General features: G+C 41.4%; 1 protein-coding gene across 4 annotated transcripts in view; it reads left to right on the forward strand.

The window, feature by feature from the left end:
- Window positions 1–21553, forward strand: part of jmjd1cb (jumonji domain containing 1Cb) — a 158411-nt gene that overhangs the window by 133108 nt on the left and 3750 nt on the right. For 3 of the 4 annotated variants that reach the window (XM_026314672.2, XM_026314675.1, XM_026314674.2), the window contains 20 exons: window positions 44–241; window positions 702–874; window positions 1820–1982; window positions 2231–4703; window positions 5126–5327; window positions 7920–8134; window positions 8216–8368; window positions 9099–9188; window positions 9393–9517; window positions 13661–13895; window positions 14065–14285; window positions 14506–14850; window positions 14955–15123; window positions 15261–15351; window positions 15494–15624; window positions 15829–15951; window positions 17349–17488; window positions 17628–17804; window positions 18484–18612; window positions 18828–19081. In XM_026314672.2, the coding sequence (XP_026170457.1) occupies window positions 44–241; window positions 702–874; window positions 1820–1982; window positions 2231–4703; window positions 5126–5327; window positions 7920–8134; window positions 8216–8368; window positions 9099–9188; window positions 9393–9517; window positions 13661–13895; window positions 14065–14285; window positions 14506–14850; window positions 14955–15123; window positions 15261–15351; window positions 15494–15624; window positions 15829–15951; window positions 17349–17488; window positions 17628–17804; window positions 18484–18612; window positions 18828–18968 (5694 nt within the window). In that variant the 3' untranslated portion in view covers window positions 18969–19081. Of the gene's footprint in view, window positions 1–43; window positions 242–701; window positions 875–1819; window positions 1983–2230; window positions 4704–5125; window positions 5328–7919; window positions 8135–8215; window positions 8369–9098; window positions 9189–9392; window positions 9518–13660; window positions 13896–14064; window positions 14286–14505; window positions 14851–14954; window positions 15124–15260; window positions 15352–15493; window positions 15625–15828; window positions 15952–17348; window positions 17489–17627; window positions 17805–18483; window positions 18613–18827; window positions 19082–21553 lie in introns of those variants that run through there. The other variant, XM_026314673.2, reaches the window with a different exon arrangement.

Below are 21553 nucleotides of genomic sequence, written 5' to 3' on the forward strand. Positions count from 1 at the left end.
ATTCTCTCGAAATAATAATAATCTAAAAACTATTGATTTTCAGGGTCAAGGCCCCCCTCCACCACCTCTACTAGCGCAAGCTCACAGTGGTGCAGCAGGACTGGGCCTGTACCCCATCCTCTGGCAGTACCCCAATGGAACACCAGGCTCCTATCCCCCAGGCCTTAACCTGTCCCCCACAGCTAAGTGGGTTCACCCTGAAAATCCTGTCACTGTGAATTCTGAGGCCTCTCTGAGGAGGGTAGGTGTTTTTCATATTTGCATGCATTTGTGTTTTTGAGAAACTGTGCATGTATATATGACATTTATTTGATCTTTGATTGATCTTAGCTGTCAAAAAAATTGGGGTTTGTATGAACGAAGGCCTTAAACTGTAAATCTTTACGTCTTCTTTTTCATTAAAATGTTCCAGGTATTGTTCTATTACTTTTTATATATAGAGGAGATCCTGGATTTGTCCTTACATAATATCACTACACTTTATCTCTGCATGTCAGTTCAATTCACTCATTTAAGCTGGGTTACACTTATTAAGTCCTTTTTATTGACTGGAATGTAGGGTCACCTGTAAAAGAAGGTAATCTGTCGAAGCAGATTACAGTTATGTTTTTTGTATTGTATTATTTATTGTATTCCATCTCTGCAGCTCCCTGATTCTGCTGTAATTTTATAATGTTGTATATGTGTGTGTGTGTGTGCAGAATACAGCAAGTCCATGGCTACACCAGGCTGCTGGTAGCACTGGTGAAGGTCTGGGTTTACTGAGCCACGTTCCTGTCCGGCCAGCCAGCGCAGATGCCCACCGCCCTCCTGTCAAGATCAACACACACACAAGCCCCCCACTGTCGAAGGCCAATGTGGACATTCATAAAGAGTGGGTAGTGCTTTTTCCAAGATGCCTCTTTGGCTTTAAGAATCTACCATTAGTGTAATTAATGGACCAGTTCCCTTGAGAGGTGCATTCCAATTAATTGCCTAGTAAAAGTTAAGGGAGGTTCAGTTATTATTTCACACAATAATAACATTATTAATGATGTTGATGTTCAGCCTAGAATGTTTAGAAGTCTTGACACCAATGTGGCAATATACTCAGAAGAGTCATGGAGACAGTGGGAGCACAAAGCATTTGTTTTGTTGTTAGTTAAAAGAAGCACAGGAGAAAGACAAGCACAGACATTTGAATAGCCTGTCCTTTCCTTTGTACAGTGACAATGGTCAAAAATTCCACACAGAGCAACAAGAGAGCTGCCCTGACAGGCAGACAGGCATCACCAGGCCAGTCAGATGAAATTAAGTGGCACTATTCCATTATTAAAGGACAAAATGCTGTTCATTCAGAATCCTATGCTCTTCTTATGTAACCACTGCCCATACACATAAGCATACAACATTGCCTGGGGAACATCGCTCATCTCTTTGATTAACCTACTTATACCATCTTTGTTAAATTTTGCTGATCAGGCAGAAATACCACAATACTTACCTAAGCCTACTTTGATACATAAACAACAGTCACATGCTTGTGTTTTTCAGTGATTCCTTGGTTTTTGTATTTGTTGAATAATCAGTGTTTTATTTAGATTACCTGTAGTGTGCCTCTTAAATTGAATGACAATATGCTGAATGATTCTCAGCTATAGTCACAATTCTGTGTGATCCTGGAATTTTTAGAATTCAGTCTTTATTGGATATAAGAGTGGAATAACCTTTAAAAATAAACAAATGTTTCAAATCAGAAGATATTTGTCATTTTAGTTAATTAAAATACAATATATGGTTAAACCTCATGAAATCTGATGTTTTGCTCGTCTGTTTACAGAGATGTGGATAAGAAAGGCTTTGCAGACCCAATCAGGACATTGACGTTGACCCAGCTGAAACAGGAGCAGACAGACAGGAGTCGGACCCCCACAGGGAAAGATGTGCAGTTACACCACATCTACCTAGACCCCCACAGCAAGTCTTGCCTCATAAATACACAGGTACAGTGCACTTTGATGTTATTATTGATTTATATTGTATATAATTAGTTCCTAAAACACTAATTGTAGTATTAAACAGCATACCTGTGCTGGGTGACAGACAAGACCAATTTTTTGGCATCCAATGTTAAATTATCAGTTCCATATATTTGTCTACATGTAGATCTATTTAATCTAGCAGGAGTGGTGCAGTCTTTTGAGTGAAAATTTAAAAACCCAGTTTTAACAGTGTTTGCTTTCTTGCTTAGGATGAACGAGTTAGCAAATACAAAGAAGAGAATCGGCAAATCCTGAAAGAAAGCATTGAGGTCGCACCCTTCACTGCAAAAATCCAGCGCTCCAGTGATCCTGGGATGGACAGGGACAGAGAGAGAAGCAGAGATCCAGCCTTCCCTGTCCGGTTACCAGCTCTTGCCTCCCCAAGCCCCAAGACCAGCCATGCCCATGCCCATGTCATCCAATCAGAAAAGAGTAACTACTTCACTACACTTTCCAACAGTGTAGTGAACGAGCCTCCAAGACTGTACCCTTACAAGGAGCTCAGCTCTTACTATGAGAAAGTATCTGTTGGCACTCCTGGGGTTGTGGCCAGTATTGGGACTGCTGTACCCAGCCAAGGCGCCCTCTCCCTGGGCAGCTACAGCTCCAAAACCTCCCTCTCCAAGCCCCCTCCCCTCATTAAACACCAGCCAGAGGGAGGAGAGGGTTTAGCAGGGAAAATTACTGAGCAGCTCAGCCAGCAGGTGACACCAGTCCAACAGCAACATCAGCACCCCACAGGTATAGACAGGATAGAACACCACAGCCCTGCTATTTCTCCTTCTTCCTCCTCTTCCTCCTCAGCCCCCAGCCACCATCTACATCACCACCACCACCACCACCACCATCACCAACAGCAGCAGCAACACCAGCTCAGGTCAATGCCTTCTCTCCACCGAGCACCTGTCTTCCATCCTCCCATACAGCACGCACTGGAACGAAAAGAGGCCACAGAGCGAGAAAAGGAAAAGGAGAGGGAGAGAGCAGGTTATGGACGACTGTCTCCACCAACCCTCACACCCATCCAGCCAGTTAGTTTAGTGGCAACTGGCAGTAAGACATCATCTGAGCAGCAAAAACCTCCCACACTGCTGCCAGAACTCAGGGACATCAAAGGTCACGGAAGTGCTGCTGCTGTCATCTCTGTGGCCTCTAGTGGAGAGGCTATGACTTCATCAGCAGATGGGTGGAGGGACGGAGAAATGCATCAGGAAAGAAGAGGTGTGTACTCTGGAGAGAAAGGAGTGTTGAGGGGAAAACCCCAAGCCGCAGTGGCATCAGTCATCGTGCGTCCGTCTACGTGCGTAAAGTATGACAGTCCTGTTGGTGCTAACAGATCTGGTGCTATGAGCCATAAAGAGCTCTCCCAGGGGAGGTTTTATCCATCAAAGCTTCAGAGGGAATGTCCTAGGCTAGGGGAAAGTGTTAGAGATGCTGGAGCTGGCATGGTTATCCAACCCAACTTAAACCTGGACGACATGTGTGTCCAGTATAAAAAGACTTCTCTATGTGGCATGCAAGAAACTATGGGAGCCAGTGTCACGACCTCTGTGTGCAGGACTGCTGTTTCAACACCATTAGCATTTGGCAAACATAAAAGTGGGACAGCCACCCTTGAGCTTGGTTACTCAGTCTCAGCTCGGGGTGAGTTTGCAGCCCATAAAACTGGTATTGGTAGCCTGGTTTTGAGTCATTCAGGACAAAGAGAGCAGCAAGAGGGCTTTGGCTCATGTACCACATCTCCAGGGGGGTCTTTGCCTTCCCCTACTCCAGCAGGGACACCCCAGCCTAGTCCAAGCCTCACCCCAGCACCTAGCTCCATTTCTGCCTCCAGTCAGCCTTACTCCTCTTCCTTTGTCCACCTCAAGAAGCACAAAGCTGCCTTGGCTGCAGCTCAATCCAGGGGCAACTTGACCAATGCTCCCACAGCCGTCACAACTGGAAGCTCCTCCCTTAGTGTGAATTCAGTTGACAAAACACCTATTCACAACTCCCCACCTACACCCTCCTCTAACCAAGCTCCAGCATCCTCAGTCGACAGCAGCAACAGTGGGAACACAACACCAGGCAAGTCCAGTCCCCTGCTTAATGGGCAGTCCTCAAGATCAGCCTCAACAAGCAGTGGGCAGCCCAGTAACTATCACAAGCTAAAGAAAGCCTGGCTAACCCGCCACTCAGAGGAGGATAGGAACACAACCGCTCAAACATGTTCAACCAGTACTAAACCAGAGAAACTTCCCAGCACTACCACCAGCACAAGTAACACTACAGCCATGTCAGAAATGATCAAACCCTGTACAGTCAATCTCAGCGCCTCTACCTCCAATGAAGTGGAAATGAGCAAAGATTGTGGAAGCAAAGGTGAGAGAGAGAGGCAGTTGGAGGAGAAGATGGAAGGTGTAGCAGGAGGAGGTGGAGAGGACAGGAAAGCAGCTCCTTTATCCAGGCGGGGTAACAAACGACCATATGAGTCTGGTTCAGAGAGTGTAGGTGACGACTCAGATGGCAGTGAGAGCAAGATGGAGGGCCGAGCCAAGCGTCAGCCTAAACCAACATACAAGAAGAAACAGAATGACATGGCCAAGAAGAAAGGAGACAATGAAAAAGAGGAAGATGATGTAAAGCCCAACGGCATCTTCAGATCAGCTCGAGAGAAGACCAAACTCAAACTGGCTAGCAGCAGTAAGTCTTGGATAGATATTTATTTGTAGCTCTAACCCTACATCACTGAGGTTTTAGAAAGCCAAATTCAAATTGTCGCTGAAAATAAACATTATTATACAGTATTAATACACATATAGTACTCACAACTTACTGTTTTTATACCATTAGGTGGCTTCCTTTTGATTGAATATTCTCAAAAGGAGGTTTTATGTAACTCAGTATTTCTGGATTTTAAACAATCCAAAAATCTGAAGAATGTCACTCATGTATTCTTCATGTTCTCTCTCCATATATCTTACTGCTACAAGGAAATATTCCTTTATATTAGATTTTTCTGTTTTTATTTTTTAACATCTTTGACTCCGGGTTATGGCAACCCTTCATGTATCTCAGAGTAAAACATAGGTGCTGTTATGATTAATAATGTGTACTCTTTTCAGATGGAATACCTCGCTCAGTGCTGAAAGACTGGAGGAAAGTGAAGAAGCTGAAGCAGACAGGGGAGTCTTTCCTGCAGGATGACTCATGTTCAGAAATTGGGCCCAACTTGCAGAAATGTCGGGAGTGCAGGGTTCTCCGCAGCAAGAAAGGGGAGGAACCAGCACATTCTCCTGTCTTTTGTCGCTTCTACTATTTCAGACGGTAAAGCTTATACCTAATTTCCATTTGTTTACATTCCCTGAAGTTTTGTGATATGTCTTAATTCTGACTACTTTTGCAGTTGCCACTAATATGCAGTTTTGTTTAAGATTCCTGTCTGTGGTTCTTTTGGTCCCTTTGTCGTGGTTTGTGGGGGCAGCAGGCACTGTATATGTATTTCGCTATTGACTTAATGATCCACAAACTCAAAATCTTTTCCACCTCACCAAAATATAGGCAGTAGGATATCTGTTGTCATCACCTCTGCAGTCCTCAGAGCATGCAGTAATTTGCAGCCTGGGTAGTAACATTAGGCTCTCATATGGAAAAAAGTGTACACACTTCAGAAATCTGCAAGATCTCATTTATGATAATTAGTAAATGTTCCCACCCCTACTATATATGTGTGTCTATATGTTTTCACTGTTCACATAAACACATTTTAGTGTTAATTTGATACTGGTGATTTTGCTGTGTAGACATGTACAAACTGCCAAAATATCTGATCTTCCAGCACAAACATCAGCTTTCTGTCTATAACTTAAATTTTGTTTACTTCAAGTTTTTTTATGTGCAGTCTCACAGTGAAAATTAAAAATTATTTCTATCTTAATCTAAGACTGCAGCTTCAAAAGGAATTGAACTCCACTTTCATGCAGGAGACCGTAGCGAAACTTTCTCTAACCTGAGTGTTAATGTATGAAAAAAGCAGCATCATTCATTCAAAAAGTATGTTATATCGGAATATAACCAAATAGTGAAATATGTTACGTAAATTCCACACATTCTGTGCATGCGAAAGGTGCTGTACATGTGAGTGTCATGCTGTGTGAATGATGATGATGAACAGTCGAAAAAGTTGGAAACTTACCACAACCTTTGAACCGTTACTAATGTAGCATCTCAGTCTAGTTCTCTCATACACATACTTTCTATGAACATCAAACATGCACACTCGTGTGAGCTAACCAGCAGCTGCACTCTCGGGTCTAACAGGGTAACTTTATATTAAATACCAATTGCCATACTTAGCAGCAGCATGAGGACCACTTTTACTTTTATATTATGGGAGTGAGGACATTTTGGTTGTCACTTTCTGGCATCTCCTCAAAGGGCTGACTGAAGGTTTAGACTTGGTTTTAGGGTTCAGGTTAGAATAAGTAATGGGCTAGGGGCTGCACCCATTTGGAACATTGTCATGCTATTCAGTAGCCCGTTTGGGCCTCCCTTCAAACTGTAGTTATAGGTCAGTAGGTCCCTACTCACCTACTAGCACCTACTGGAAAGCTCAGTAGGTTGTTTTAATACTACAGACCTTCAATGACTTCATTACGTACATTACGTAAGTTACGTCATGACAACGGTTATATATAGGCATTAAAACATGTTGGTTATGTTTAGGCAATAAAATGTGTTGGATAGGTTCAGGAAATAAAAAGTCTTGGTTAGGTTTAGGCATTCAAATATGTTGGTTAAGAATTTGGCCATGTTTTATCCTGGAGCTGACCCTATCTGTAGCCAATGCAAGGCAGAGATAGGCTTTCTCTCATCCATAGCTTCTGGATGTGCCCCAATCTTCATAATACTGGGCTTCTACATTTAACACATTTACAGAAGTAAATAAAGTCAAATTTTCCCCCTCCGCTTTAACTGCCATCTTTAGAGTGATATGGAGTGACTCTCCTCTGCCCAAACATTATTCAAATGCTATTGCGTTTGCATTTCTAATTGCAAGGCGCGCTTTATACTTCTGAGGTGGAAGCAGGAGACTCATCCCTCACATGACCAGTGGATTGCAGAATTGCAGAGGTTTTTAGAAATGGAAAAAATCAGGTGCCCACTGGTGGGCACAACCAATAAGTTTTCTAAAGCACGGCAGCCATTTCTAGTACACCTAGTACTAAGATGACTACTTTACCAAAAAATAAAACCAACTAACCACTAAAATACAGCTGACTGTGAAGTGAATTTTGAGCACCTTTTTATTTTTTATTTTTTCACTAAAATTATATTTTGTATTTGCGACTAGTAATTTGCTTATTAGTCTATATTATTTTATTTTATTTGTTTTTATTTAATTTTGAATATGTCTATGTATGAGATATAGTGGGGGGAAAAAGGAACAGCAAAAATTTTGTATGGCAAATTTATCAATGTTGTGGTATTGAGAAATTGCATGAATAAAATAAAACGTCTTGGTTAGATTAAGGAAATAAAACGTCTTGGTTAGGTTCAGGCATTAAAATGAAATAAATGCAAAAAGTTACATTTATATCAGTTTCTAATACTCATTGCCACTGACTGTAGTTTACTACAGGAGTAGTATGAGTATTGTAGGGTACAATATGTGTAGGATGTTGTCTCCCCTGCATCTTTCAAATGGTTTCAGTGGTTTCCAAATGTTCCCCATGAGTAATAGCTAATAGAACCATGTTTTACATGCCTTGTGCTTTCCAGTCGCAAGATTTTAAAAACAAAGTGAAAACTATAAATATGCATGCTGCGTCCTGCCCCCGTTCTCATCCCAAGATGAATGTATTATACCATCTTTGCTGGACAAAACAGTTTACTTAGAACCAGTTTTCTTCCATTCAGGCTTTCCTATAGTAAAAATGGAGTTATTCGGATGGATGGCTTCTCTACTCCGGACCAGTTTGATGAGGAAGCTCTGGCCCTGTGGATCCCTGCGGCTGTGGAGGAAAGCCACCTTGACCAAAGCACAGCTAAGTACATCCTCAGTTTCATAGGAGACAAGTTTTGTCAGATGGTTGTGACTGAGAATACTGCAGCCAGCTGGGTGAAGAAGGATGGTAAGTTGTCTGACAATGACGTTTTGACATTTTGACCAAATAACCTTTGCTATTTTTTTAAATAAACATGCTGTTTTTCAGCTAAAATGGCATGGAAAAGAGCAGTTCGAGGTGTGAGGGAGATGTGCGATGCCTGTGAAGCAACACTCTTCAATATCCACTGGGTGTGTCAGAAATGTGGCTTTGTTGTCTGTCTGGACTGCTACAAGGCCAGGGAAAAAAGGAGCTCCAAAGGTCAGTATTGTATTTAAACACTTGACAGCCAAACAAGATGCCAGATAAGTTTGGTGTATGGAAATTGTTGTGTGCATTCATATCACAGAAAGTTGGTGAATTCTACTAACATGGATTTCGAGTAATCAGGCTTGTTGCACTGCATGTAATTTCCTGTATAACCTTGTTCTTATGTGCATGTGAATATGCTGTGTGGTGTATGCAAGCTTCTGTTCTGACCCAAGCTATAGGTTCCTTCTCTCTGTTAGTCAGTTAAGTTAAGTTAAGATATTACCCTTATTAGTCCCACAATGGGGAAATTCCATTACCACCCAAAGTGCACACACAGCAGTGAACACCCACACGCGGAGCAGTGGGCAGCCTGTGCGGCGCCCGGGGAGCAGTTGGGGGTCCAGTGCCTTGCTCAAAGGTCTCACGTCAATCATTGGTATTGAAGGTGGACAGGGCGCTGGGTATTCACTCCGTTCCACCTACAAAAATGTATTTTTCTGAAATCATCAGCAACAGCAGTAACAACTAATGTATCCTGTTAAGTTAGCATTTCCTGGATAGCAAACCTGCATGATGTGTGGTCCTGGCGACACATAAGAAAGTTCACAAACCATTAGTTACATGGAGAATGCACCCTGGTGGAAATATTGGGTGTGCCTCTGTGCGTTTGTGTACATTTGGGTGTTATGCATACATGTATAATTACAGCAACTGACCTATGTCTCTTTTCTGTGATCAGATAAAGAACTATACAGCTGGCTGAAGTGTGTGAAAGGGCAGCCCCATGATCAGAAACACCTGATGCCAACCCAGATCATACCCAGTACAGGTAAAGAACACTCTGCTGGAGATTTTACCATATTCCATGATCTTATTTTGGCTGTCTGTAGGCAATTCAAACCAATAGTAGGCATCATGCTACTGCTGTAGTACAATAACTGTCCCAGGATCACTGACTGGACTATGTGCATTTCAATAACATTTTATTTTTAAAAAATGATAAAATTATGCTGCATTTTTTTTAATGTTTCAGTGTTGACAGAGTTGATGAATTTCATGCACTTATTGAGAGACAAACATAACATCAAATCCCACTGTCCCTGCACCAACAAACAGACCGTCCTCACCAAACTACCAGCCACCAACGGAGTCTCACAGGTACAACTGACTAATCCACTTGCATGGCTCGAACACTGTTGGTGATAGTGTCACATTTATTTTTCATTATTTTTATGCAATTACCTAATATCTTTTTTAAGATATTTTGTAAAGACATGCATTGATTTCCAGTGACCATAACAGACTATATTCTGATTAAAACGTGATTTTCTTCATCCAGCATGGCAAATCACACTATTTGATGTGTGTGCACTTAATATTCATGAAAAATGTCAGTGTTAGGGTGGAATATTTATAAGAGTTGAATCGCACAATGTTCTCCCTGTGTATGAATGGGCTTTCCCCAGGTACTCCAGCTTCATGCACGTAGTGCTATGCTAATGTGCTAATTGGTGTTTCTAACTAGTAGGTGGGAATGTGAGTGGTTGTCTATAACGGACTGGTAATCTGTTCAGGATGTATCCCACCTTTTGCCTAATGTCAGCTGGGATGGCACATGGCAGCTACTAAGCAGTTTTTTGTTTTTTAATACAAATCAGAATCAGAAATACACTCTGTTCTAAATTATTATGCATATACAGTTTTTGTTCATTTTTTCCTAAAAAGTTTATATAATTGGCACTCAATAAGATTTCTCATTCCTCAACAGTTATATTGTAATCTGGATTTTATTAAACAAAATTACCAATGATGGCAAAGGCATTTTTTGCAAACTACCAGAGAATCCAGTGTTTCAAAACTCTCAATAGTTTCTAAAGGGTTGAAAACAGAAATCTGTTGTATTTCTTTTTTTCTTTTTTTTTTTGCATTATAAGGTAATTTTTCTCAAATCAAAGCTATTTCAATCAAAAAACATCTTTACAGATCAAGTTACATATAAACATAGCCCTTCTTTGATATCATCTTAACAGCTCTCTCAGTTTCTGCCTGTATTTCCTGAGGATGCCAGAATTGCCTCCCAGTGCTGCTGTTTAGAGGTAAACTGCCATCCAGCCTCATAGAGCTTCCTTTTAAGGATGCTCCACATGTTCTCAGTAGGGTTGAGGTCAGGGGGTGATGGTGGCCACACCATGATTTTTTTTCTCCTTTTATGCCCATGGCAGCCAAGGCCTCGCTGGTATTTTTTGGGATGGTGCGTTGTCTTACATGAAAATGATTTTACTCTGGAAGGCATGGTTCTTCTGTCAAAAGACATTGTGGAGAAATGTTGGCTCGGTCAGGGGCACAGAAAAGGGAGGGCAGAAAGGTTGAACGAAAATGGCGTAAATCAAAGCTCCAAGATTTATTATGATATTTATAAGCAAATGTTGGATGTGTTCAATGAAGCGCTGCAAAGAAAGAGAGAAATGTATTTTTCTGAAATCATCAACAACAGCAGTAACAACTAATGTGTCCTGTTTGCTACAGTGAGTAGATTAACAAACCCTGTGTCTCCACAGTCATCAGAACTAATTTCACCATCTAAATGCAATGAGTTTGCATTATTTTTTAATGACAAGGTTCAGGGTATTAAACAAGCAATAAGCTCCTCTGCAGCCATCCAAGAGACACTTGGTAGAACTGACACACTTTATACCTGTAAATGACAGAACAGTTGAAGAGATCATCTCCAGTCATCCACCTGCTGTCACGATTTCTGAAATCAGAATTAAGCAATTTGTTACCACCACTCACTCAATTAGTTAATAATTCATTACTGTCTGGAACATTTCCAAGGGCCTTGAAAATTGCTGTTATCAAGCCTCTCCTGAAGAAGAGCAGTCTTGAACAACTACCGGCCCATATCAAACCTGCCTTTTTTTTTTTGTGAAGTCCTTGAAAAAGTTGTTTACCAACAACTTACTGACTTTCTCCTGTTAAACAACTGACTTTGATGATTTTCAGTCAGGTTTTAGGCCCCATCACAGCACTGAGACTGCACTCATCAAGGTGACAAATGACATTCGTCTGAACACTGACGCTGGCAGAGTCTCTGTCTTAGTACTGTTGTATCTGAGTGCTGCGTTTGACACAGTGGACCATGTGATCCTGTTACAAAGGTTAGAGGACTGGATAGGCATCTCTGGTACTGCCCTTAAATGGTTTAAATGGGCAGTTAGGAACTCCCAATATTTTGTTGAGGTCATTTTGACACCTTCAGGCACCTTAAAGGGGCCTGCCGACTCATTTCCTATGATTCCAGCCCAAAACATCACCTCCCTTGCTGACATTGTAGCCTTGTTGGTGGCCATCCAGTGTAGCACAGCCAACATCACTGAATAAAACTGTTTCAAAATTAGTCTTCATATATTTCTTAGTCCACTACAATTGTTTCTCCTTGTGGGCATTGGTTAAGGGTGGCTGAAATACAGCTTTATGTACAGCAGCACGCTTCTGTAGGATCTTGCATTGAGATGTTCTTGGGACTCCAGAGGCACCAGCAGCTTCAAATACCTGTTTGCTACTCATCAGTGGATTTTTCACAGCTGCTTTCTTAATACGATGCATTTGACTAACAGAAACTTTCCTTAATACACCCTTATCTGAATGAGCTCATCTGTGCTCTGAATCGCGCACCAATCTTTTTACAGTACGATAATCTGTCTTTATGTTGCGTGAAATATCCAGTGTTTTTATACCTTTTGCAAGATACTCCACTATTTCACACTTTTCATCTGCAGAAAGATCTTTCTTTTTCCCCATATTGCATTAAACCTGTGACTTGCTTAATAATGTGGAACAACTTCCTTAAGGAGTTTCACCTTCATTTGGCTCAACTGGCAAACTAATTACCAAACCTGTCTGAGATTGATGTCAGTGATGTAAACTGACAGGAGAAGAAACACAATTGAAAATTTTAATTGAAAGAACAAAAATCACGTTTAATTGAAATTATTTTTGCATATTTTGGAAGACAATGTACTTTGTACTTTTTAACACCTCATGAAAAGTTGTTACAGTGCTCCATTTCTCACATAGAAAAAAATTTGTAAAGTAGGAAAATAATACAAAATACACCCCTATGAACAAAATATAAAAACCCTGTCAATAATGGACACTATATACATGCTTAACAACCATCCATCCATCCATCCATTATCTATACCCGCTTATTCCTAATTAGGGTCTCAGGGATCTGCTGGAGCTTATCCCAGCTCTGTTTGGGTGGAGTTGAACAGGTTGATGGCCACTGGCATTAATATTTGTGGCACTGTGGGCCAACGTGTGGGAATGAGTCTCTGGAATGAGTCTGAACATGCTTCTGTGACTGACCAGCATGTCATGGAGAGGGTGTAAAGAGTTGTGTAATATTGTCCTGACTGGAACCTTAGTCCTCCACATGTCCACCACCAGTTCCTTTGTCATGGTGAGCTGCAGATGGTTCTGCTCACACAAAGTGACTCTTGCAAAGCGGAATAGCTTTGACTGAGGGTTGGAGGGGTGTGTTCTGAGCTGCCAGGTTGAGTAGGGGAGAGAAACTATATACATCCTTATCGTTTGCATACAACAGGTCTATGGTTCACTCTCTCGTGGGACAGCTCACATACTGGGTGAATGTGGGAAGTGTAGTGTGTCGATTTCACCTGAGATAGCAACAAATGCACTCTGTGTTGTGTCTGTAAACGGGCTGTGGCTGAGTGAATGGTGTTACCTGCCGGCATCAAACTGGCAGAGGGAGGAATATAAACAGAAACGATAATGTGAGACATCTCTGGGCAGTTAATATGGTTAGAGTCCAACACTATACACTTCAATGCCCAAGGCACAAAAAATCTCCTGGATGGTGATGTGAGCACCATTGGTTGCTGACTTGGTACAGTCTCTGTTGTCCATTACAGTAGGAAAGCCATCAATGGAAAAATTGTCATTTAGATTGTTCTGGTGCAGCCAAGTCTCAGCAAAGCACATCAAGCTACATTCCTTATACTCCCTCTGACTCCGGGCTTGCTCTATAAGCTTATCCATTTTGTTTGCCAGGGCCCTCGCATTCCCCATGATGAGAGAGGGGAGACATGCTTGTATCTCCTCTTCTCTGTAAACCACTGTCTCAACCCAATTCTCTTTGTCTTTCCTCCTCTGCAACACCAGTGTGTTTTTCTCCAGATTTTAGGAGGGGTCTCTGTTTGTCGGCCCAAAAAGAAAGAACCATTTGATACCAACTAGGTGATATTATTTAACATTTGATTTACCTATCCCTGCCAGGTTCTGCAGAATGTCCTGAACCACAGTAACAAGCTATCCGTTGTGAAAGCTGAGATGAGCTCTCAACAGAACTCCAACCAAGGAGGAACCAAGGCAGAGACCAATGGAGGAAGTGGCGGAGGATGCAGTCCAGTTAGCGACAGAGGAAGTGCTCCTCTCACTCCACCAGAATCCCAGTCACCTCTGCACTTCCTGGCAGACCTGGCAGAGCAGAAATCCAGGGAAGAAAAGAAAGGTGAGATGAGAGGAAAGGGAATGTGACAAATCAGTATGCATTTTCACAGTGGTTCTAAAATGATTTGTGCCATCATGAATTCATTTAGCATTTTTTTCTCCAGAATGTGTGTGATCAGTAAATGCTTCTTTTCTTTCCCTCTGCCTCCTTACTCTTCTCTCTCTAACAGAAAACAAGGAGTCAGTGTTGTTAGATAAATCAAAGAAGGAAGTCAAGGAAGGGGACAGCCTAGAGGTCCTGCAGCAGTGTAAAACCACCTCACTGGTATCGAACAGTACGGAGCAGGCCTCAACGCTCAGAGATCTGCTCACCACCACAGCAGGAAAACTGAAGCTGGGCTCCACTGATGCAGGAATTGCTTTTGCACCAGTCTATTCTACCGCTTCACAGGTACAGATGTGTACGATGTGAACAAGGGTTAAATGTATTAATTTGAAATGCATTGTTTCATCAGCATTATTGCATTGATGGGGCATGTCCCACCCTGAGTATACTGTAACTCAGATATGTTTAAAATTAAAAGTTTTTCTCGTCCTGTACATGTATTTTGAGAGATGAGCTTGAGAAATAAGGTTTCAAATAATGTTTTTCATCTTTCTTCCAATCAAAGACTACAAAGTGTGTGCGGACCATGCCTAATATTCTTGATGACATCATTGCTTCAGTAGTTGAGAATAAAATCCCTGCCAGCTGCCAGGATATTACCGACAAGCTGTCAATCAAGCAAGAGCCTGTCATGCCAGGGAACATCACCACCCCCACTGCTATTACTGAGGATACCAAACCAGAAAGAAGGAAGTCTGCGCCTGTTACTGCAGCTTTGCCAGAAGACTCAACCAGTCAGTATCCAGGCATTCCCCACTGCTGGTTAAACAACAAACAGTTACTGTGGCTTAAAGATCACCGCAACCAGAACAACTGGAAGCTGTTCAGGCAGTGTTGGAAACAAGGACAGGTAGACATCAGCAGTGGCAGCAGTAGTCTCTCAGTACTGTATTAATTGTAATTTCTCGATACATTACAGATAATAAAAATTCAAATGGTTCTGTGTTTGCCCAGCCTGTGCTAGTGTCAGGAATCCATAGGCGGCTGAATACCAGTCTATGGAAAGCTGACTCCTTCAACCAGGAGTTTGCAGATCATCAAGGAGACCTCATCAACTGTAAAGACCAGGTGGTGTCCAACTCCGGGATAAAGGAGTTCTGGGATGGATTTGAGGATATCACCAGTGAGTTGATCTCTCTGAGGTCCCACTCTTCTGATTGGATTCCTTAGATAGCTGCGTATAACCAAACAGTGTCAAAGTGCACTGTCATTGATGAACAATAATCGATTCAATCTGACAATGTTTTCACATCTGTTCAGAGCGCCCCAGGTGTAAAGATGGAGAACCTGTGGTCTACAAACTAAAGGACTGGCCGTCTGGTGAGGAGTTCATGGCCCTCATGCCCTCAAGGTAAACATACACACTCTACACATGGACACAAAATAATTCTACCTCTTGTTCACTCACAAATGTATTTTTAATAGAGGTTTGAATATGAATACAGATCAAGCAAGAGAGGCTGCAAATTGATATAATTAAGGTATTTTTGTAGATATGATGACCTGATGAAGAACCTGCCCCTGCCAGAGTACTCTGATCCAGAAGGCAACCTCAACCTGGCGTCCCACCTGCCATCTTTCTTTGTAAGGCCAGATCTGGGACCGAGACTCTGCTGTGCCTACGGTAAGAGGAAAATTGACCACAGCAATAATACAGTGGTGTTTGGCACATTTTGCCATTTCTCTAATTGCATGTGAATAATCTGCTAATAAGAAAATGAAATGTATGAAAACTAAGAGTCACATCTTAATAAAACTAAATAGTTTCCATGCAAATGGTACCACCTCTGCCTTTTTTCTTATGAATTCATTATTTGTCTTCCTGCAGGTGTCGCTGCATCTCAGGACCAGGACTTTGGGACTGCCAACCTCCATGTGGAAGTCTCAGATGTCGTCTCTGTTCTAGTCTATGTAGGAGTAGCCAGAGGCAATGGAGTTCTGTCTAAAACTGGTAAGACTAAAGTCAGTAGAATAAATAACCTAAGGTTATGTGGAATGGTAGCAAACTATTCTACTATGTAGAGGGGGTAAGATAAAAACAATGAAGAAATGCAAGGAGTGAATACATGGAGAAGAATAGGTTGGGATAAGCGTATCAGACTATCACCTTCTTAAACGGGAGTGGCTCGAGGTAGTAAGATCCCATTCAGTGCTGAAAGGTACATGCATAGGCTGGATTTCCACTGCACTGGGACTGTGAATTTTTAGTTAGATTTTTAGTTATGATAGTAAATAGTAAATGCTACGTTGTGCCTGGGCATTTTTGTGTGCCTGAATAATCAAAGGAGAGGCTGTTTTTTTGTACATATTCCATACAGACACTAAAGCCAATAATATCATGACCCCAAAACCTGGTTTACTGTAGCTTATTGGTCTATCCCACAGATCTCCAGTATTAGGGAAAAAACTTAAAAACACAGCAGTAGCTGCTGACATGTTTCTTCATCAGGAGTGAAGGTCTATTTATTTTAAATTAAAAAGAAAAAAGGTCAGAAGGCTTCAGCCAGTTTTTGCACAAGGTCAAATTTATAAATACTGTTAAAATATACAGTACATTCAACACACCTAATATTTGGTTACATGACCAAGTTTCACCTTAGCAGATGCTTTTGGAAAGCATCAGGAAGCTTTGGCAAAATACTGATGGATATTTGACCTCATGTCTTGGCAGAATTGGTATCAGTTTCCTGTCAGGAGCCCAACTTTTAATTACAACAAATTTTTAATAAGGTTGAGGTCAGGACTTTGGCAAGTCCATTCCAAAAGATTAAACCTTTATCCTTTATCCTTCCACCTACAACTTAATGTGTGTTTTGGCTCACTCTCCTGTGGGAATATCCAGCTGTGTCCACTTCTCAACTGTCTAGCTGTTTGTTTGAGGTTATGCTGAAGAAATCTGAGGTAGTGCCACTTCTTCACTATTGCAGATACTTTGTGCAGTGCACTTGTTCAGCTGGCAGCAAAACAGCCACAGAGAATGATGCTATTATCACTATGCTTAAAAGTTGCTACAGTTCTTGGAGTTGAATGCCTCACCTACACTCCACCAGTCATACATCTGGTCATTGTGGTGAAACAACACGTTTCAGCTGACCATAGAGCTTTCCTCCAGAAGACTTTTTCTTTGTCTGGGTGGTCAACTGAGGGTGACTGTTGAGGTCTTTTTTTCAGACTTTGGCAAAGTGGCTACACTTTGGAATAACCTGAACTTACCTTTAATTATTTGAACTGATGATCTTCAACAGAATTAAGTACTAGATAGATTGTCTAAATAGCAGCCACCTTGTTCAAAAATATTATCTTCGAACAACATGAATAGTTATTTAATATGTGTCTGTGTTTATGTAGGAGTGTTGAAACGCCTGGAGGAGGAAGATCTGGACGAAGGTGTTAGAAGGAGGCTCAAAGACTCCAGTGAGACACCCGGGGCCCTGTGGCACATCTACCTCAACAAAGACATGGCCAGAGTCCGAGAGTTCCTGCAGAAGGTCAGTATCCTGACAAACATACAGCTACATGAAATGCTACATGAAATGCTACATACCGTAAATATGCAATGTACATTAGTATATGTACTGACCTCACTAATACCTCCTAATCTGCCCTTTTTGCCAACCTCCAACACAGCTCTTTAAAGAGCAGGGATTGGATGTGTCGCGGGACCAGGACCCAATCAAAGAGCAGAACTGGTACCTGAGCAGGAAGCAACGTCAGCGGCTGCTGGATGAGCATGGAGTTCAGGGTTGGACTGTAGTTCAATTCCTGGGAGACTCTGTCCTTATACCAGCAGGTGCCATGCACCAGGTATGTACTATTGAACACACAGCCACTTTGCTGGTAACATGATGATAATATTTCCCCATACTAAAAATGTGACATACACTGTTTGTCTCTATTTTTGTTCTGTATTAATATGAATGGTTAATAGCCTGCAACAAATACAGGCTATGTTCATGTTGTCTACATGTGTCATAAGTGTGATTATATTCTTTATTTATTTTACTCTCAACAAATGTCTTATGCAGAGCCAAACCAACAATAGAACAATCTTATCTGTGCTTTATCTGTATTTTTTATCTGTGCCACAGAGCTCCATTGTTGTCCAAAATCTATTAAAAGCACAACATTGAGCCACATGGGGGCAAATTCCTACACCTCTGCTGCTGGAAATACTTTTAGAGTACCAAATGTGTAATAATCTGGCACTGAAAATAGTCCCATAATTTTCCCCTCATGTTTGATTTAAAAACTAGGGAATTGTTGGAATTTGATCTTTTAAAGGATTTCTTGACAGTATGAAAAATATACTGTAACATCAACCTTATGATTTCATGTCTGATAGGATGACTTCTTTATGACCCTTTCCTTGTATCTTAGCATTTTTTAAATTTAAAAACAAAGCACATTTTGTACCGTCACATCATCATCTCATTACATGTTGTTATTTTTTGAATGAGTCAAACCTGATCTCCCTGTTTGTCAGGTGCAGAACCTCCACAGCTGTGTTCAGGTCATCAATGACTTTGTGTCTCCTGAGCATGTGGCCAACTCCTTCCACTTGACGCAGGAGCTTCGGCCAAATGAGGAGGTCAACTACGAGGATAAACTACAGGTGACAGACCACAACTAATTCTGCTGTCAGTTACCATTACATTATAAAACCTTTTTGTGCTCTTCTTGACCACCTTGGCAAGATTTCTTACGTTGACATTATTAGTGTTCATTATTTGGCAGTGCAGAAGTCTAATCAGCTCATATATTTCACTGATTGTCAGCCTTTCAACTTCCTTCTGTCTAACTCACACCCTGCCTTTCCCTTTTCTTTAGAGAATCTGTGCCTGTACAAAACAGACAGAATGGCAGAATGAGTTATCATCAGTGATGTTTTCTGCACATACACTCAATGTGCTCCAAATAAACTCCACACACACTTATTCTCTCATGGAGACGGTTGTAATTGAGGTGTGAGTCAACATCCATCTTCTGTCCATCTGTTTCTCTGTAGGGGCGTTCATACTGTTGAGCTCCTGGGTATCAGCTCTACTCAACAAGGCAAAGAGCAGCTCATCACAGAAGGATAATTCTGTTAGAAAAACATACTAATGTAAAAGTTTTCAGATATACTGCTCAGTGATGTCCATCAAGAAGTGCACAATTTTAAAAATCTCAAACAGACAAATAAACAAATCAGAATTTTGTCCACCCATCACTTTAAGAACCATTCCAACATATGCTGTGCTTGCTGCTGGTTTCAGCGCGCAGCCCACGCAACATTTGTGCAGAGCTGGCTGCTTGGTTCAGGGCCAAACAGGCAGGGTTTTCAGAATTTCTACTGGGCCTACATTTGGTTGTTCCTTTGGCTTCCAGTCAGCAACGAAAATGTATCTGTCATGTGCTGTCCCTGTTAAAACTACCCTGACATACCAACTTCAGTGGAAATTATTTCCTGGACATGGCTTTCTTCTGTGGATCTCTGTATGAATGCAAAGTCGTGTCATGCAATTCAGGGAATTCAGAGGCCATTCTTCAATTTTGATTTCTATGCTCAGTTGGTTGCCTTGTTTCAATTGGTCATGTGGTCATACATCACAACACTGCAAAGTCCAACTAGGTTAGGTATCTTCCATTGCTAGTCTGTTGTCGTGTGGTGCAAGCCATTAGAAATAATGGGTTTCAAGAGCACAGCAGTGCCAGTGGCATGCTATTGAAAGTCCCATGACATGGAAGTGCTAATGTAAGGATGTGAAGTGAAGTGTGACTTGTGTATGGTGTAGTTTTCTCTGGACCCCTCCCCAATCTGACCAGCGATGACATGTTTAGCCGCATGTCATCGTTCCGTCGCTGGCTGTCTAGGTGGTGTCCAGCAAACGATGTGGGCTTCATAGACAATTGGGCCACTTTCTGGGGAAAACCCGGTCTGATAGCGAGAGATGGCATCCATCCCACTTTGAATGGTGTAGCTCTCATCTCTAGGAATTTGGCCGAGTTTCTTAGCCGACCTAAAGCCTGACAATCCAGGGTGGGGACCGGGATGCAGAGACTCAGTCTAAAACGCTTCTCTGCAGTTTCCTTAGAGCCGCCGCCCCCTTCAAACCACATAGAGACTGTGTCTGCCCCTCGAACATATAAATCAAATAAATCAGAAGTTAACAGAAGAGGAGTTATTCATAAAAACTTAATAAAAATTAAGACCACTCCTCTTATTGAACAGAAAAACAGAACTGTCAAATGTGGATTATTAAATATTAGGTCCCTTTCTTCTAAATCTCTGTTAGTAAATGATTTGATAACTGATCACCAAATTGACCTACTTTATCTTACTGAAACCTGGTTACAGCAGGATGAATATGTCAGTCTGAATGAATCAACCCCCCTCAGTCATAAAAATTATCATGTTCCTCGAAGCACAGGTCGAGGTGGAGGAGTAGCTGCAATCTTCCAGTCAAACTTATTATTAAACTTTCATCCTCAGAACAATTATAACTCATTTGAGAGCCTCAATCTTAGTCTCTCACATACAAACTGGAAAACACAAAAACCAGTTCTACTTGTCATTTTGTACCGTCCACCTGTTCCTTACTCAGAGTTTTTAACTGAATTCCCTGACTTCCTGTCTGATTTAGTGCTTAGATCAGATAAAGTCATTATAGTGGGAGATTTTAACATTCATGTAGATGTTGAAAATAACAGCCTCAGCATTGCATTTAATTCTATATTAGACTCAATTGGTTTCATTCAAAACGTTAATAAACCCACCCACTGTTTTAATCACACCCTTGATCTTGTTCTGACCTATGGCATCGAAATTGAACATCTAATAATTTTTCCCCCAAATCCTGTTTTGTCAGATCATTCTTTAATAACTTTTGAATTTAAAATGATGGATCATGCAGCGTCTGGAAGAAAATTCCACTACAGACAACGCTGTTAATAAATTTAAGAAAATGATTCCATCTTTATTTGCATCTATGCCAAGTATAAACATAGTGGAGGGCAGCTGCCTTAATCCTACTCCCTACCAAATTGATCATGTTGTTGACAGCGCTGTAACCTCACTGCGTGAAACGCTTGATTCTGTAGCCCCTCTGAAAAAGAAGTTAGTGATTCAGAGAAGACTAGCCCCATGGTATAATTTACATGTTCGTACCTTAAAGCAGGCATCACGAAGGCTGGAAAGGAAGTGGCGTTCCACAAACTTAGAGGAAATTTTTCTAGCCTGGAAAAACAGTCTACTAACATATAAAAAAGCTCTCCGTAAAGCCAGAACTGCATACTATTCATCACTAATAGAGGAAAATAAGAACAATCCCAGGTTTCTTTTCAGCACTGTAGCCAGGCTGACAAAAAGTCACAGCTCCGTTGAGCCCAGTGTTCCCTTAGCTCTCAGCAGTGATGAATTTATGAGTTTCTTTACAAATAAAATCACAACTATTAGAGATAAAATTCAGCAGATGCTTCCTATACCTGCAATAAATGAATCTTTTACTACAGTAGCTCTTGAATCATCTGTAGGACCTCAGTTAAGTTTAGACTGCTTCTCTCCTATAGATCTC

The sequence above is a fragment of the Mastacembelus armatus genome, chromosome 19, assembly GCF_900324485.2.
Source record: "Mastacembelus armatus chromosome 19, fMasArm1.2, whole genome shotgun sequence".
Classification (NCBI taxonomy): domain Eukaryota; kingdom Metazoa; phylum Chordata; class Actinopteri; order Synbranchiformes; family Mastacembelidae; genus Mastacembelus; species Mastacembelus armatus.